Source organism: Trichechus manatus, unplaced genomic scaffold (genome assembly GCF_000243295.1).
Source record: "Trichechus manatus latirostris isolate Lorelei unplaced genomic scaffold, TriManLat1.0 scaffold00002, whole genome shotgun sequence".
NCBI lineage: Eukaryota > Metazoa > Chordata > Mammalia > Sirenia > Trichechidae > Trichechus > Trichechus manatus.
The window spans coordinates 12,831,812-12,850,250 of NW_004443938.1; the positions used below are offsets into that span (position 1 = coordinate 12,831,812).

At 41.4% G+C, this 18,439-nt stretch overlaps 1 protein-coding gene across 5 annotated transcripts in view; it reads right to left on the bottom strand.

Annotated features, from left to right (window-relative positions):
* Positions 1-8,971: 8,971 nt before the first annotated feature.
* The window catches only part of SNX9 (sorting nexin 9), a 60,573-nt gene continuing 51,105 nt past the window's right edge, over positions 8,972-18,439 (bottom strand). For 3 of the 5 annotated variants that reach the window (XM_023728778.1, XM_012554978.2, XM_023728802.1), the window contains 4 exons: positions 17,747-17,836; positions 15,568-15,682; positions 13,446-13,537; positions 11,244-11,440 (listed from right to left, as the gene is read on the bottom strand). In XM_023728778.1, coding sequence (XP_023584546.1) covers positions 11,393-11,440; positions 13,446-13,537; positions 15,568-15,682; positions 17,747-17,836 — 345 coding nt within the window. In that variant the 3' untranslated portion in view covers positions 11,244-11,392. Of the gene's footprint in view, positions 11,441-13,445; positions 13,538-15,567; positions 15,683-17,746; positions 17,837-18,439 lie in introns of all 5 variants that reach the window. The other 2 variants (XM_023728785.1, XM_023728796.1) reach the window with 2 other exon arrangements.

Consider the following 18,439-nt stretch of genomic DNA (forward strand, 5'->3'; position numbering starts at 1 on the left):
AAGGGAGGGAGGGAGGGAGGAACAGCAGTAGCACGCCGAGTGGAACTTGGTCTGCCAACACAGCTACCATGCATCCTATCAGCTTTCTAGTGAACACGGTTCTTTCTCTCTCTCTCGTCTGCTGTTGTGTTTTCCCCGCTCATCTTTTTCTTTGTGGGTTTATAACTTTTCTATATATGTAATTTTAGTGGTGTGTTGGGAGAGAGTGAAGGTGAATGTGTGTCTAATCATGTTTTTCTGGGAGACTTCCCTTTTTATTTTCAATTGGTTCATTTAGTATTTAAAGAAGTCCAGGCTAAATTTTTCTGTGAGTAGATACTGCCTATACAAGGTAAATAAATGATATATTATTATTAATATATACTTCTTATTTTCATTTTTTTCCCTGGGTCATTGATTTCCTCCTGAGGGCAGTGATGGTGAAGCAGAGAAGACAGAAATGATTTCTGAGTTGCTCACGAGAACCCTGATTCTCTGACAGGACTTGCTGTCAGACGCTAGGAGGTCTCCAGGCTTCTCGCCGTTTTTAATTTTGGCTACACTGTCTCTCTGATTTCATATTTTATCTAGCTGACAGAACTTGTTTTTCTTTTTTTATATTGTACTTTAGATGAAGGTTTACAGAGCAGACTAGTTTCTCATTAAACAATTAATACACATATTGTTTTGTGACAATGGTTGCCAGAACATGTTTTTCTACTGTGTTTCTGACGAGTTCAGCAGCTGTTTCAAAGCTTGACTTGCTTCCTGCCTAAATGATGTCCAGCAGACCACTGTGGGCCCACACACGCTTATTCAGATAATAATATTGACTAAACTGCCAGGTTTTTTCACTCTCTGTACATCCGGAAGGGTTTGCTCAGAATTCAGTCAATAAGCTTTCTCTGCCTCCCAGTGCCAAGATTCTTCAGGAAGTAATGAGGATAGATATCGATATCTGAGTAGCACAAATGGCTAAGCGCTCGACTGCTAACTGACAGGTTGGTGGTTCACATCCACCTAGAGGTGCCTGGTAAAGAAAGGCCTGGTGATCTGCTTCTGAAAGGTCACAACCTTGAAAACCCTATGGAGCAGTTCTACTGTGAAACACGTGGGGTTATCATGAGTCGGAATCAACTTGACAGCAAAAACCAACTATATATGTGTATGTTTGTGTGTGTATTTATATATGTGTCTGTACGTGTGTATATGTATGCCCGTTGCCACTGAGTTGATTGCGACTCATAGCGACCCTATATAGGACAAAGTAGAACTGCCCCATAGGGACTCCAAGGAGTGGCTGGTGGATCTGAGCTGCCAACCTTTTGGTTAGCAGCTAAGCTCTTAACCACTGTGCCACCGGGGCTCCGTGTGTGTGTGTATATATGTGTGTGTGTGTGTGTGTGTATAAAATCCTCTACTCTTTCTTTTCATTCTTTCTGCCACAACTTTTCCACTTTTCTCCAAAAGCCTTCAGACAAAAATCTAAAACTCTACACCAAGCCAAACAGGGCAATCAGCTTTGAAATGAAACACATCTCTTCAGAAAAAGAACTTTTCCTTCTTTCTCCTCAAGGCTTGGCTACTTTCTACTTCTCCCTTCCTTTGGCCAAAGGGTGCAAGGAGACCTTTGATCTACTGCCACCTACTGGAGGCATTCTGAGCAGGAAGAACCCCTGTGCTCTACTCAACGATGGCACGGATTCAAACACTGTCTGGCTTAGACAGTGACAGGTCACCAGCCTAGAACTTTGAGGACTAAGTGGAAACTGACTTGCAATGCAAAGACAAACACGTAACATAGATACACCCACCCACTTATTATTTACCACTCCCTCCTCATGGCACTCCACCAGTTCACGTGTTATAAGAGAAAGGAAAGAGAAGAAGGAATGACAAGAAAAAGAACAGGACGTAGTAGATGAAATGTGAGACGAAAGTCTGGTTAGGTGTGGAAATTGGCTTTGGAGCAGTAGCTCTTAACTTTTTTGAGTTGCCTGATGACTAAGGTGCATCTGACCCAAGCCATGGTCACTTTTGTCACCTCACATGCATGTGAAAGTTGGACAGTGAAAAAGGAGGACAGAAGAATAACTGAAACATTCAAACTGTGGTGTTGGCAAAGAATATGAAATATACAGTGGACCGTCTGAAGAGCAAACAAATCAGTCTTAGAAGAAATACAACCAGAATATTCCTGAGAAGCAAGTATGGTGAGACTTTGACTCACTCACTTTGGACATGTCATCAAGCCTCTAGAAAAGGACATCATGTTTGGTACGGTGGAGAACCATAAAAACGAAGGAAACCTTCAGTGAGCCGCAACAGTAGACTCAAACATACCAAGGATCATGAAGATGGTGCAGGAGCCGGCAACAATTCATTCTGCTCTACATAGGGCCACCATGAGTCAGCAGCTAACAACAACAACAAAACATCTTTAAGTATCTGATGAAAGGTACAAACTCCTGTCTCCAGAAAAAAATGCATACATGCACATGAATTAATTTCCCTACAGTCTCACGTGGTTCATTGAGACACACTTCCCGGTACTATATGGATCACACGTTAAGAATTCCTATTTTAGAAGCAAGTTAGAAGATGTTATCAAAAGTCCTTCTAAAGGTGGCTGGGAAATCAATCTTAACTACAAAGACATGTCCAATGGCTACAGGAAATACAAAGTTAACATCACCGAAAACAAGAGGATCAAGAACTAAGGCTCCTCAAAGAAAACTTTTAATTCACCAGGAGCTGATTCTTCTGCTGGTATAGATCTATATAGCCACCATTCACACTAGTTCATTTTCCATTCTCTGTTTAAATGTGTACCAAGGGAAGAATAATCACTTCTGAATTACAATGGACTGATCCGTCTGGAAGTGATTTAAACACACCAACAAAAGAATTCCATCCCACAAAAGTGATTTTCACAGACTCATCTATTTGTTGGTTTTTGTAAATTTTTGTTTTGTGTCCTCTGGCACTTCATTTCAGGGTGGATTTGATAGTATTCCATATGGAACACTCTCAAATACTGCTGCTTCATTAAGCCAGCACACTTTTAGACATCTGTTTAGAGTCAGAGTGAACTCATACTCTGGCTCTAAAAAGAAAGAGGACTATACCAGTCAGGATAGGCTAGCTTATGCTGTATAACAAACAACTCCAAAATCTCAGTGGCTCAACATAACAGAAGTGTATTTCTTGCTCATGCAAATTCTGCCACAGGCTCAAGCAGCTATCTAGGCCATCTTGCCTCTATGTGTTGGCCCAGCTTTCCAGGTTGCTTCAAGTTTTTGGTCACTTGATAGCAACATTTACTCCCATTATCACCACGGGAAGGAAGAGAAGAGCTGCAGAGATGAGTACCGGCAATATCACGCTTTCACCTGGAAGTCTACACATTCCTTTGGCCAAGGCAAGTCACATAGTGTTGCCTATTTGTATGGAGATGGGGCAGTGTGATCCTCCAGTGGGTCCAGAAGATGCAAACTGAACGGTGATAAACGTTGTACTGTCACTCTAGGGACTACTGAAACATGCTTGAAAATAAAAATAAATTTTGAGGAATGTGTGTGCCAAGATGTTCCCTATGATGGGAAAACTTCCCCCCACTTTAGATTTTAAAAATAAATGATGGGACTTCCATTTCCAGCCATTATGCAGTAACAGAGGCCAGTTCGTCTCTCCACCTCTCCTTAAATAGAAAACAAGACGGTATATACGAAAAATGACTTCAGACATTAGATAATGGGCATTGTAGGCTTTGATCACTAGAGAGAGGAAACAAACAAGGTTAGCCCCAGGATGGCCCCAAATTACTGCCTGAATGGTGTTTCCAGGCCAGGCACCGGAAGGGGGAACCCAAATGGAGCTTGGTGGTGGTCTTGCTGAGTGGAAAAGACAGAGATTAGAGTTTTGGGAGGCCAACGTCACTAGAGTTTGAAGGGCAGAATACAGAAGAGAAGGGAGCTACATAGAGAGCGAGCGAGAACTCTGGAGATCTGTAGAAGAGTTCCTCAGAGACACTGAGGAAACTCTGAGAGGGTATTGATAGAACCAGCAGAAATCAATAGGACAAACAATTTGCAGAACTCACACAGGGCTGGACATAGTCCATAAAATCACAAGCTAGAGTGTAAATACCTCATAATATGGGGCAGCTAGTAGGATCCTCAGAAGGACATGACCTTGGCAGTGGGGCTACATTAGGCCTATACTAAAGGCTGCTCTGGTCTCAGGCTCTAAAGCTTAAAAGCAATCCTTGAAGGGACCAAACTGTTCTCAAGTTACTGAAACGCACACTAGAAAAAAGTCCAATGCCATTTAAAGTAATAAAACCCAACAGCAATCATGTAAAATTTACAATGTCCAACATCCAACCAAAAAGTACCAGGCATGTCAACAACAAAAAGACAAACCACTCAATTTAAAAAGGGGCAAAAGAGTTGAATAATCATTTCTCCAAAGAAGACATACAAACAGCTCATAAGCACATGAAAAGATACTCAACAACACTGGTCACGGGGGAAATGAAAATCAAAACCACAATGAAATATCACCTCACACCCACTAGGATGGCTAATATCAGAAACACAGAAAATAACTAATGTTGGCAAGGTTGCTGTTGTTAGGTGTCGTCGAGTCCAACTCAGAGACCCTGCGTACAACAGAATGAACCACTGCTGGATCCTGCACCATCCTCACAACCATTGCTATGTTTGAGCCCATTGTTGCAGCCACTGTGTCAATCCAGCTCCTGGAGGGTCTTCCTCTCTTTCATTGACCCTCTACTTTACCAAGCATGATGTCCTTCTCCAGGGACTGGTCCCTCCTGATAACATGTCCAAAGTACATCAGACAAAGTCTTGCCATCCTCACTTCTAAGGAGCATTCTGGCTGTACTTCTTCCAAGACAGATTTGTTCGTTCTTCTGGTAGTCCATGGTATATTCAATATTCTTCACCGACACTGTAATTCAGAGGTATCAATTCTTCTTTGGTCTTCCTTATTCACTGTCTAGCTTTCGCATGCATATGAGGTGACTGAAAATACCATGACTTGGGTTAGTCCTCTGAGTGGCATCTTTGCTTTGGCGAGGATGTGGAGACATTGGAACCTTTATCCATTGCTGTTGGGAATATAAAATTGTGCACCCGCTATGGAAAAGTTTGGTGGTTTCTCAAAAAGCTAAATATAGAATTACAATATGACCCATTCCTAGGTATATACCCAAAAGACTTGAATGTAGGGACTAATGTTCACTGCACACTATTCACAATAGCCAAAAGGTAGAAACAAACTAAATGTGCATCAACAGATGAATGAATTAATAAAACGTGGTATATCCATACACTGGAATATTATTCAGCCATAAGGAGAAATGAAGTCCTGATGCATGCTACGACATGGATGAAGCTTGAAAACATTATGCTGAGGGAAATAAGTCAGACACAAAAGGGCAAATATTGTATGATCCCACTTATATGAAATACTAGAATAGGCAAAGGCATAGAAACAAAAGTTTATCAGTAGTTACCAGGGGCTGGAGAGGAGAGAATTGGAGTTATTGCTAAAGGGGTACTGAGCTTCTGTCTGGGGTGACAGCAGCAACGTCCCGTTTTATCTCTGATTTTAGCTGAGTCGTCTCTCTTTTTTTCCTTGTTAATCTAGCTAAAGGTTTGTGGTTTTTATTGATCCTCTGAAAGAGCAATTTTTGGGTTTGTTGATTCTATTTTTTTTTTAATTGTCTATTTCATTTTTCTCTGTTCTAATCTTTATTTTTTCCTTCTTTCTGGTAGCTTTGGGCTTAGCTTGCTCTTCTTTTTCTAGTTCCTCAAGGTGCAAAGTTAGGTTATTAATTTGAGATCTTCTTTTTTAATGGAGGCATTTACAGCTATAAATTTCCCTCTGAGCACTGGCCTTTGCTGCGTCCCGTAAGTTTTTGTATGGTGTGCTTTAATTTTCATTCCACTGTAAGTATTTACTGATTTCTCTCGATTTCTTCCTTGACCCATTGGTTAATAGTGTTGTTTAATTTCCACATATTTGTGCAATTTCCAGTTTTTCTTCTGTTATTGATTTCTAGTTCCAATCTTTTTAAACTTATTGAGACTCTTCCGTGATCTGAAATACAGTCTGTCTTGGAGAATGATCCACGTGCACTGGCAAAGAATGAGTATTCTGATGTCTTTGGGTGGAGTCTGTATCTGTTAGATCTGGTTGGCTTACAGTGTTGTTCAAGTCCTCTATTTCCTTCTTGATCTTCTGTCTACATGTTCTATCCATTATTGAAAGTAGTATACTGTAGTCTCCAACCATCATTGTAGAATTATTTTCCCCTTCAATTCTATCAATGTTTGTCTCATGTATTTTGGATCTCTGTGTTGGATGCATATTTAATTTTTGTACCTTCTTGATGAATTGGCCCTTTTATTATTATGCAATGTCCTTGTCTCTTGTAACAGATTTTGACTTAAGAGCAGCTGGTGGATTTGAACTGCCAACTTTTTGGTTAGCAGCCAAACGTTTAACCTCTGTGCCACCAGGGCCCCAAAGTCTATTTAGCCTGATATTAATAGAACTACTCCTGCTCTCTGTTGGCTACTATATGCATGGAGTATTTTTTCCCCCGTTTTTCATCTTCAACCTACCAGTGTCTTTGGATCTAAGGTGGGTCTCTCGGAGACAGCATATAGTTCCATCATGTTTTCTTATCCATTCTGCCAATCTCGCCCTTTTGATTGGAGCTTAATCAATTTATACTTAAATTACTGATAAGAATTTACTTCTGCCATTTTGCTGTGTTTTCTGTGTTTTATCCTTTTTTTGTCCTTCATTTCCTCCAATGTTGCCCACTTTTGTGTTTGATTTTTTTGTAGTGAACCATATTGATTCCCTTCTTGTTTTCCTTTTGTGTATATTTTTTGTGGTTACTATGGGGATTGCATTTAACATCCTAAATTGACACCAACTTAACTTCCATAGCATACAAAAACTCTGTTCCTATACAGCTCTTCTTTCTTTAGGTTGTCACAAATTACATCCTTTAAATCATATTAGGCATAACAAGTAAAATTACAATACAAAAATACCATCAAACTGATCCATGAAATTATTTTACTGCAAATCTTTTTTCTTTATATGGCTTTGAGCACTGTCTAGAATCCTTTAACATCTATTAAAGGAAGGAATTAATTGAATGTAGCCCAGAATTGTTTCCTTATCTGGATAATGGAGGGGCCAGTGAACGAAATAACCTTGACAGAGCAAACTGCCTATGTGATTGTAGGTACACCCCCATTCCTGATCTTTCCACCCAAATTATTAACTGCCCTTTAACCTCTTCACTGGAGGATCATTTATATGATGGCTAAGAAACAAAATAGGAAACCAAGTTCATATCTAACTACCAAAAATACACTAGGTGCTGATGAGAATAGAATCAGTTTTAAAAATAACCTACATTAGGCAAACAAGGTCTGGGTGAGCCTGACGCTTATCCAGAAAAGGAAGTGGGGGTGGGAGATGGCTGCGTTGTTCAATATTTTGGCCATAGAATCTTTCAACATTGAAATTCAAGGCTTGAATTTTTTCTTCAGTTCTTTCAGCTTGAGAAATGCCAAGTGTATTCCTCCCTTTTGATTTTTTAACTCCAGATCTTTGCACATTTCATTATAATACTTTACTCTGTCTTCTTGAGCTGCCCTTTGAAATCTTCTGTTCAGCTCTTTTACTTCATCATTTCTTCCACTGGCTTTAGCTACTCTACATTCAAGAGCAAGTTGCAGAGTCTCTCCTGACATCCATTTTGGTCTTGCTTCAACACGAACTTACAGAGGAGCAAATGATGGTCTGTTCTACAGTCGGCCCCTGGCCTTGTTCTGACTGATAGAGCTTTCTCCATCATCCTTCTACAGATATAGTTGATTTGATTCCTGTGTATTCTAACTAGTGAGGTCCACATGTATAGTTGCCATGTATGTTGGTGAAAAAAGGTATTTCCAACGAAGTCATTGGCCTTGCAAAATTCTATGATGCGATCTCAGGCATCTTTTCTATCACCAAGGCTGTACTTTCCAACTACTGATCCTTCTTGTTTCCAACTTTTGTGTTCCAATCACCAGTAATTATCAATCCATTTTGATTGCATGTTTGATCAACTTCAGACTGCTATAGTAGGTAAAAGTCTTCAATTTCTTCATCTTTGGCATTAGTGGTTGGTGGGTAAACTTGAATAATGGTCGTATTAACTAGTCTTCCTTGTAGGCATATGGATATTATCCTATCACTGACAGCATTGTTATTTCAGGATAGATCTTGAAATGTTCTTTTCGATAATAAATGTGACACTGTTCCTCTTCAATTTGTCATTTCTGGCATAGTACACCATATGATTCAAAATGGCAATACCAGTCCGTTTCGGCTCACTAATGCCTAGGATATCTATCTTTAAATGTTCCATTTTATTTTTTGACAACTTCCAATTTTCCTAGATTTGTACTTTGTACATGGCAAGTTTTGAACTGCAGCTGTTTCTTCTCATTTTGAGTTGCATCTCATCAGTAAATGAAAGTCCCAAAAGCTTGACTCCAACACGTCATTAAGGTTGACCCTACTTTGAGGAGGCAGCTCTTCCCCAGTCATATTTTGAGTGTCTTCCAACCTGAGGGGCTCATCTTCTGGCACTGTATCTGACAATGTTCCACTGCTATTCGTAAGGTTTTCACTGGCCCATTTTTTAAAGCATATCGCTACAGGTCCTTCTTCCTAGTCTGTCTTTGTCTGGAAGCTCTGCTGAAACCTGTCTACCATGGATGACCCTGCTGGTATTTGAAATACCAGCAGCAGTTTCCAGCACCACAGCAACCCGCCCCCACAGTATGACAAACTAACAGATGAGTGGTGGGGTTCAATTTCAGACAGTACGAAACGAGAGGCAGTATATATGATCTATTCCTCATGTCTCTACTGTCTCTTCACCTCCCCCTTTTTTAGTTACAGTAGTTATTTTAGTGATTGCTTTTACTACTTTAAATGATATACTTAAATATTTTGGGTTTTAGACAGGATTTCTCTCTACTGAAAATGCAAACTATGCTTTTACCTCTCCTCTCCACACATTTGTTATTTTTTACAAGATTTGTAAAAGTTATGTTTTATTCTATAATTACATCTCTTCTGTGATGCCAAAAGTGAATATAATTGAAAATAAAAACATTAACATATGATCATGTAAGAACCAAGTAGTGTGTCTGAACCCACAGAGAAGGAAATATACACTGTCATTAAAGTATCAACACCCAATGGATCATCTTTTATTTACTTTCAAATTCCCTTTACTTTTCTTGGCTCACAGTCAGCTACCATCGTTTTGAGTATTCCATGTTGTCTCCTTTTCTTAGATTCCTTTTCCATTTTCCTGGCCCCTTCCTCATAGCATTTCAATCAGACTATGTGGAGGTAGACACTGGGCATCAGTGCTTCTTACAGCTCCTCAGGTGACTGTGATGTGCCTCCAGGACTGATACCATTGACTCAATTAGAATTATTAATTCATGTCAGAAGAAATAAGTTTCAGGGAAAAATTCATTACTTCAGCAGCTAACAATAAGAAGCAACTAACAAGAAAAAAAAATCACACACAAAAACACCAAAAAGTGTTTTGAAAAAGTGCTTTGAGAATTTACTGTACAGTTTTTTTAAACAATTTATTTATATGTTGGCTTCTACATGCTCTTACATTTGTGTAAAACATTTATACATATTCTTTACAATTTGTACATATATTAAATGGCTGTATCATAAACACTGTTCTGTGGGATTTTATAAAAGAAAAATCAAGCAGGGAAAATTACTTAGAAAACATTAACAAAAACCCATGATATTAAAGAACAAGATGTTCTCACATTCATGTTCATTTGATTTCCTCATCTACTTATATTCTGGTTGCATCTTATTTTTGTTGGCCCAGACATTCCGTTTTCTAAAATATAATTATTAGGTTGGAAAAGTGTAAGCAGTGAGAGATTACTTAGTAAGGCAACTGCGGAAGATGGAAACGTCCGTCTGCAAGGACAGATGGTGTGCATACATGTGAGTAGTGTTCTGCCTGAAAGCTGACGGGTGCTCAAGAGTCTGCTTATTTGGTGGCATTCACTGATGTACTAGTAATCAGGAAAGCTCTGTCTGAACTGAAGGATCGAGACAGGAAAATCTGCATGCCATACTTTTCCCAAACCTCAAAAGCCCAGGGGACCAGTGCACATTATTTAGGCTGCCGCCCCAACCAGTCCCACTTTTCTTCCTGGTGGGGAGGGGAGAGGTTTGCTACTTGAACTGGGTTTTCACCTTTCCATAAAATACCAGCTGGCCTGCTTGTCCACAGTCCAAATCAAGGGGCAAATCACACTATCAGTGGCATTCTTCCTTAGGGCTGACTGACCTCCAGCTTTTCCGACTTACTCTTTCTAGTGCAAATCATGTCCCCACACAATGAGGCAGAAGTGCAGAGAGAAAGCCATGGTCCTCATGGGAGAACCCTGTAAAAACTCGCTGCTGTCGAGTTGATTCCAACTCATAGTGACCCTACAGGACAGAGCAGAACTGCCCCATAGGGTTTCCGAGGCTGTAATCTTTATGGAAGCAGATTGCCACATCTTTCTCCTGCCAAGCGGCTAGTGGATTCGAACCGCCAACCTTTCAATTAGCAGCCAAGTGCTTAACCATTGTGCTACCAGGGCTCCTTCCATGTGAGAGCAATGCATCCAAGATCACCCTGAGGAGGGGAAGGTGGAGGGGAGGTGGCAGAGAGGAAATCAGGACAATCTGATCACCAGAGTTTACAGAACAGCATCCTATGTCCTACATAAGGAGCAAGACGGGTGTCGGTAGCCCCAAGGCCTCTTTGAAAAGGTCAGCTCTTTAATCATAAATACAGAAGTGAAAGGTGGGCTGAGCTGCCTCAATACACAGGAATTCCCAAAGGACTGAGAGTTATAAAAATATACAAACATATATATTTTATTCTGGCATATTTCTTATTTTTAAGAAAGTAGTAATTATCTGACACTGGATAAGAACTGGAAGACTGTGGGAGAATTATAAATTAGGATTCTCTGTAAAATACCAAATTTTCCATTTAAAATTCTACTAATTTTAAGTACTTTTCAAAAATAGACACAATTTCGATTGGTTTAAATAACGGCTATGGAAGAGAAGGCGGCCATCCTCAAACCAGGGAGGTGTGCAGGCTGCTCGACAAAGTAAACACAGTTTGTTTTGTCACCCTATTACTTTTGGTTTTCTTTCTTCTCCTTTTTTTTTTGGTGATAGGGAAAAAAAAAACGTTAAATTGCATTGCCCAAGTCAGAAAGAAGCACTTCGGCGTTTTCTTCACATTCCGTCTCTTCTACATAACTGGAAAGCGGCTGAGGGCCTGCCTCAGCTTTTCTGCAATCTGGAGGAAAAGCAGAACAGTGTTGAGATGCCACCCCCACGGCTACCCTGTAGTATTCTATTATTTACCACTCCTATGACTTAAGTATTACCAAAGATTCAAATCCTGAAAACACCGTACCTTCAGCGGCCGTCCCTCTCCACCTCGCTGCCCGTCTTGGGTCAGCCCTTGTCCCTGGGGCCTGGATCTCGGGGACAGCCTGGACTGTTCCCTCCCTGTACCCATCTCATGCCTCCACGCTGCTGCTGGAGAGACTGTCTTAAATCACAACTGTGCTGCCAATGATGGTGCCCGTGGCCTGCAGGGCCAAGTCCCCACTCCTCTGCGTACCCGACCAGCCTGCGAGGTTTTCTCAGGGGGGCCCCCGCCTCCCTCCATATACAGGCTTCTCTCCTGCCTCTGCCGTAAGCAGAATTCCTAGACTATCACTCTTTCTCAAATGAGTCAGGCTGATGGGGTTGTCGTCCATGCCCAGATCTCCCTGTCCTGGAGACCTGCAACTCCTAGGACTGGGCTGGAGGCCATGTGTCCCCATGTGTCCCCATCCGTCCCTGCTGTGTTCCTGTGCGGTGTTCACACAGCGTGTGCCTTTGGTAGAGGACTCTGCTGTCCTATGACTATGTCCAGGTGCCCATGTCTCCTCCAGGTAGATAGCTCCCTGAAGGCAAAGACCATGTCTGATTCATCCTTGGTCCTAAACATCTGCAATTGTGTTTACCACATAATAAATCACAGTCAATCAATGCTGGCCCTATGAACAATTATGCAAATTTTAATAACTTAACAGAGTTTTATAGGAAAGTGACCCTTTGCTCTAAAATGTTGTATCGGCCACTTATGCAGAGACACTGGGGGAACAGATAGTTTTATGTTTTGAACTACATAAATTCAAATGATTCAAATAAAAATCCATTAATAATTACACCTTTCTTGGGCTTGAAAATTATTTAACAAATCAACATTATCCAACTATCAAGAGTTGTCCTTTAATTATTTTCTCACATAGAACAAGTAAAATCTGTTATTCTAATTAATGATGAAAGGCAAACATACAATGGCCCCAAATTATTAAAAAAAAAATGTGCAATTAAAGAACACAGGAGCCACAGACTGTAAGGGAGAATACCGTCCACGTGAATTCTTTCTGTAAGCTAGTCTTCCAAACCAACCGTTTCTAACATACAATTCCAAATCCGCAGCGAGCACATCAGCCTCAGCCACCTTTCGAGCATTTACTGTCAGAGACAGGCATTTACAGGCATGTTCCACAGCTCCCAGTGCAAGGTGACGTGTGTGGCCGCGAATGTGGGCTCACCTACCACATCCCTGCACATACATGTGATCATTACGGACACAGTGGAGAGCAGAGGCAGAAACAAGCCGGCCAGCAGATGCTCAATTAGAAAGCTACCGGCCTTCTCTTCAGATTTCTGAAATTCCATTTAAATATCGTAGGACTCTCGTTTCCTGTACACTCTGAGAACAACGAACTTGCTATGCAGAGCTGTGGCAGTTTCAATTTTCGTTACTGTTTTCTGAATGAAAATATTTACGGTCTCTTTCGTTTTCCTTTTGGTATGCAGTGAAGACCTCACGCACACACAAAGAAGGCCTTTGGTCTCCTGCGCGGTGCCAGGCACCGGCCCCCAGGTCAAGGCCCCGTGGCAGAGGACAAGCCCGGCTCATTCAGCAGAGGGCCTTGTGCAGAGAACAGAGAGGCTGTGAACGGGGGATGGCAGCCGCACAATGAGGACTCTTGGGGCCTCACAACTAGCACCTAGTACCCTCCTTCTTCAAAAGAAAAGCTTTTTTTTGTTTTCAACCCACTATTTTTCAACAAGGAAAAATCAGATTTAATTAAAAGACTAAAAATCGCCTCGATATTTAAACTCTTTTGGCTTATTTGGATTAAAACATACAGGCAGATGAGCTTTACGTGGCTGAGTGCCTCACCACGGATCCTCCTCTGCTGTGTGTGCGCAGAAAAGAAGGACCGCAGACTCACCGTCTCATAGAACTGCACCTGCTGCTCCAGGTACAGGCGGATGACGCTGTTGTAATCGTAGATCCGGTTACTGTGAAAATGGTTCATCTCCGCTACAACCAAAACCGAGACACAAGTCAGTCTTCCCCCAAGGTTTAAACTACCACATGTGGTTTCTCCGCTCGGTTACGGTTAATCATCAACCAGGATGTAATTTGGTTAGCCCACCAGCATCAGCTCTTGGCCAACCACTGTATAAACAGACTAGGCAAACAATTGGAAAAAGGTTAACAGCAGAACAACACTTTCCAGTAAATGGACGATTTTCATTAACTTATATATTAAATACCATGAAACCCAATGCAGATAATTACTGCAAATGTGGAATTTGCTCCAATGGAAATGCTCAAGTGGCACACTGATTTGGTCCTACTCTCCACAAGATGATCACGGTTCCAGAACATTGAGTGTGTTTACTTCAGACTCAGCAGGTCCTCCACGTCCCCTCCTGCTCAGTGAAGCGCTCCTGAAAGGCTGGGCAGATGGGGAGGTAGGAGTCCTCAGTGTGCACTCTCTCTGCCCCTTCTCCAGTAACAGGAGGTTTGCGGCCCCTGACCACCAATGAGAGGCAGTCAGACTCAGCAGAAGAGTTTGATGCAGAAGGATGACATTCTTCACCTTTGTGGAATGCAACAATCCCTCACTCCCCTTAGCAAAACGTGTCTCAGTGCCCCCTTACCCATTATGCATGTGAAGAAGGCAATTCTTACCCCTGGTCCTCATCACGTCTACCCTGATGTGATACGTTTTACACTCATCCTTTCCTTTACACTCTAGGCCCAGAAAGCCCCCTGCTAGCATAAAATCCTAACAAAAAGCTAATTATTCTGAGTTTTATATTACAGTCATCTGAAGCTGTACAAGGCTTCTTATTTACCTATCTGAATAACCTCAAAAACGAGTTCAATACCAAATTCCCCATTTCAAACCCTTCAAAACCCAAAGCTCCAATCAGGCTTCCCCATTTTTGCCACTAGTTACCTGAGCTCTGGAAATCTCTTTCTCCCACTAACTCCTTAGTCTTAGGTTATTCCTGGGAAAAGCCTGCAAATATGCTTCATTGTCTTCTCCCCAGTACCACACTTTCTTTAAAACACAAAACAAAACCCCAAACCAGTTGCCATCGAGTTGATTCTGACTCATGGAGCCCCAATGTGTGTCAGAGTAGAACTGACCCCGTACGGTTTTCAATGGCTGTTTTTTCTGGAAGTAGATCACCAGGCCTTTCTTCTGAGGCCACTCTAGGTGGACTTGAATGTCAACCTTTTGGTTAGCAGCCGACAGTCTTCTGGATGGGCTAATGCCTACCTTCTCCACTCTATCTCACATAATTATCAAACCCTTCTTGCTCAAAACCTTTCCATAGCTTCTTAACACTCCCGCCAAGTCTGGACTCTTCTGCCTGGCTTTCAAGGCCCTCCACACTCACCAGGATTTATCCCCCAATAACCTGCCAGTGCGCTTTGCTTCCTCAGGCCAGTGGCACGATCTTGTACCGTTCTTTTGCACGCTTCTGTTCATACTGGAATACCTTTCCCCCTCTCCTCTGTCCATGCCAGGTCTACCCATCCATCAGAACAGAGGAAAATCTCATTAGCTGCTCTTATCTACTAGAAAAACACTCAAATGTATGACAATCAATTAGCACCTTCTTTTGTACTGACACTCCAGCTATGCCTGAAACACAATCTACAAACTTCCTGTACAGTCCACGGTCTTGGAGCATGGAGGTCACTGAGTGCTAAGAGCTGAACTCTGGAATTTAATCAGGCATTATGATAGGTACTGGTATGAAGAGTTACACAAGGAGTCTTCAGCGTTTCTAAGAAATAATAACAATATACAGGTTTAAGCAAGCTGTCATTCATAACTATGTCAGGTAAATGTGTGAAAGACTAAATAAATATTACAGATTTACATTAACACTGGGATCCTGCAAACAGGAGGCTTATGAGGATATTTTGAATCAGCTCTTATTTATTTAAGTGTTGTTCACAGTTGGGATTTCTCTCCAGAAAGGGAAATAGCAAACTTTTTTGGGAAAAAAATCTCCACTAAGTTACTCATAAACCTTTTATCTTACCTTGTAACGCATAAGACATAGTGCCAACACGTTTCACCATGGTCTGCTTGTCTTGTGGGGTGATTTTACTAGTTGCAACTAGTTTATCGCTTTCTTTTACTTTTTCTATTGCTCCCTGTGAAACAGAAAATGCAGCAGCATTAACAAAATAAAGCCAAGAGGATTAGTCATTAGTTTCAAATGTAACAATGCTAACATGTTCTAAAACTGACTTGTTACTGAATAGGAAAACGTCCCCACAAAATAAGAATATAAGAAAGCCATCTATATTTAACTTCCTTCAAAAGTCACTTGGAAGCAAAGATTGCTATTCTTGAGAAATGTAGCTAAGCTAACATTTACAGTTTTATGCTAAACACATTAGAAAACCGAATAGTACATGATCTCTGTAGTATGTTTAGGGCACTGCCATGGTAAGAGTGGCACGTGGCAAAGAAACAGCACTGATAGGTTTAGAAAGTCACTTGATTAGGCGGAGTTCCGTAAGTACACGGGACCTATCTCTCTGTCTCTTCGTTATGAACTAGAGTGTTGTTGTTAGGTGCCATTGATAGGCTCCGATTCACAGCGACCCCACGTACAACAGAACAAAACACTGCCCAGTCCTGCGCCATCCTCACAATCATTGCTATGTTTGAGCCCAATGCTGCAGCCACTGTGTCAATCCATCTCGCTGAGGGTCTTCCTTTCTTTTGCTGGCCATCTACTTTACCAAGCATGATGTCCTTCTCCAGGGACTGGTTCCTACTGATAACATGTCCAAAGTATGTGAGACGAAGTCTCACCATTCTCACTTCTAAGGAGCATTTTGGCTGTACTTCTTCCAAGACAGATTTATTCATTTTTCTGGCAGTCCACGGTATATTCAATATTCTTCGTCAACTTTTTGGTCTTCCTTATTCATAAACTAGAGTAGCTGGTGCTTAAGTGTGCTGCTCCAAAGTTTGAGCTTTACTTTGATTTTTGTTAAGAGGCACTGCATCAGTTTTAAACTGATACTTAGATGGCAGTCATTGTAAAAGCTCTTCTCACTCCAGTATCATCACATTGCTCAATATTTAGAGCTGTCTGGAGAGAAACAGGAGCCCTCGTGGCGCAGTGGTTAAGCATTTGGCTGCTAACCAAAAAGATGGGCAGTTCAAATCCACCAGCCACTCCTGGGAAACTCTATGGGGTGGTTCTACTCTGTCCTACAGGGTCGCTGTGAGTTGGAATCAACTCAATGGCAACGCGTAAGGAGAAGAAAACACTCTATACTCCTGAATAAGTTAGCCTCCAGGCCCAGACCTCTCACTCCCCTGGCATAAATTGCTACAAAAAGTTAACTGTTCTGAGTTGTGTATTAAGTTTTCTGAAAGTGTTCAAAGCTTCGTATCCACCCATGCTGCGCCTTCACGGTACTTAAATTGTAAAGCAAAACACTGAAACGGCCACATGTCAGGACTGTTCGCATTACAGACCAGTCCACTGTAGAGATATGGCTGATAAAGCCAGGTAAATCATAACACACTTGAGTATTACAGATGATAGAATGTTCGGGACTCTAAAGTAATATATACATGTTGAAACAGGGAGAGAAAACTTAACCAGAATCAAATGTGAGGATGCCCAAACCTAAGTTTTATTAGTTTAAAATCCCTTTATGATGAGAACTATATAGCTTCTTTTTCATTACTATAGATAAGCATATAAAAACAATATTGACCGTTTTAATGGTAATTAAGAAACCCTTCATTCAGTTCAGGGACGGGACATTTTGTTTCGTCTTAACAGGAAGGACCTTTGTGGAGCTTGCCTGAGCAGATGAAAACGGCCTCACTGATCAGAGGAAGCACTATTCCCTTGATGGTCTTGGATTTCAAACAGCACGATTGTTGTTGTTTGACAGCTGACCAAGTACATGCACAAGAGAATATTTTTCATATTTCTAATTCCCTACAAATCATCTTTCTATAGAGTAAAAGAAACAAACAAAAAAACTACCCATCTAAGTAAACATGTTACAGAACTTCGCTAATACTTAAACATTCCAAGGAGTTCAGCTGACTTTAGAAAGCTCTTCCTTTGATTTAGGAGCAGACGGAGTGGCCGGAGAAGGCGGGTGGAGGCCGGGGTAGGGGTCATACACGTCTGCCCTGACTCAGTTGGTACCTTCTGTAAAGTTCTGCGATCAAGTTACCTTGTGAGCGCCGATAATATCAGGGAAGCAGCCAAGGAAACCTTTATATTCATGATTACATTCCATTAGAAAATGGAGATCTTTCTTTGGCTATTAACGAGACACAGGTTGGTTGTTATTAGCAGGAGAATTCAGAAAACCAAAGAACAAAACTCTGTTATATCTGAGGACTGTATGAAGCAACTCCTCCAAGTACTACATTCAATTACTGAGTGTTAAACATTCAGTCTGGTTTTCTTTAAAGAAAAGAATCCCAAGACTATTATACTTTGAATCATATGTTGCAAAGAAAATGATAAATCATTAGAGAACTTTTAAGTTTGTTTGTAAGATTAATTATTTTGAGGTGGCTCAAAATACTGTAGGGAAAAAATCAGGGCTTCGAACCAGTTCAGAGTGGTTCAGTAATTGCCGAGGTCAGCGAGGGCAGCGTATGGACTGCATAGCAATGAAATCTGTTGCCCATCCGATTTTGGCCTGAGTAGGAAAGAAACAGCGGTGCCCCACTCAAAGATGACGGCTGACCGCTCCCACATCAGGCTCCTGAAATTTTTGGGATCCATGTGGGAGACTGGATTATTGGCAGGACTGTGGAGAGCACACACATTCGAGGCAGTGCAGTCAGCTGCCATCTTTAAGCGGGGCACCGCTGTTTGTTTCCTACTTGGGTCAAAATTCAACGGGCAACAGATC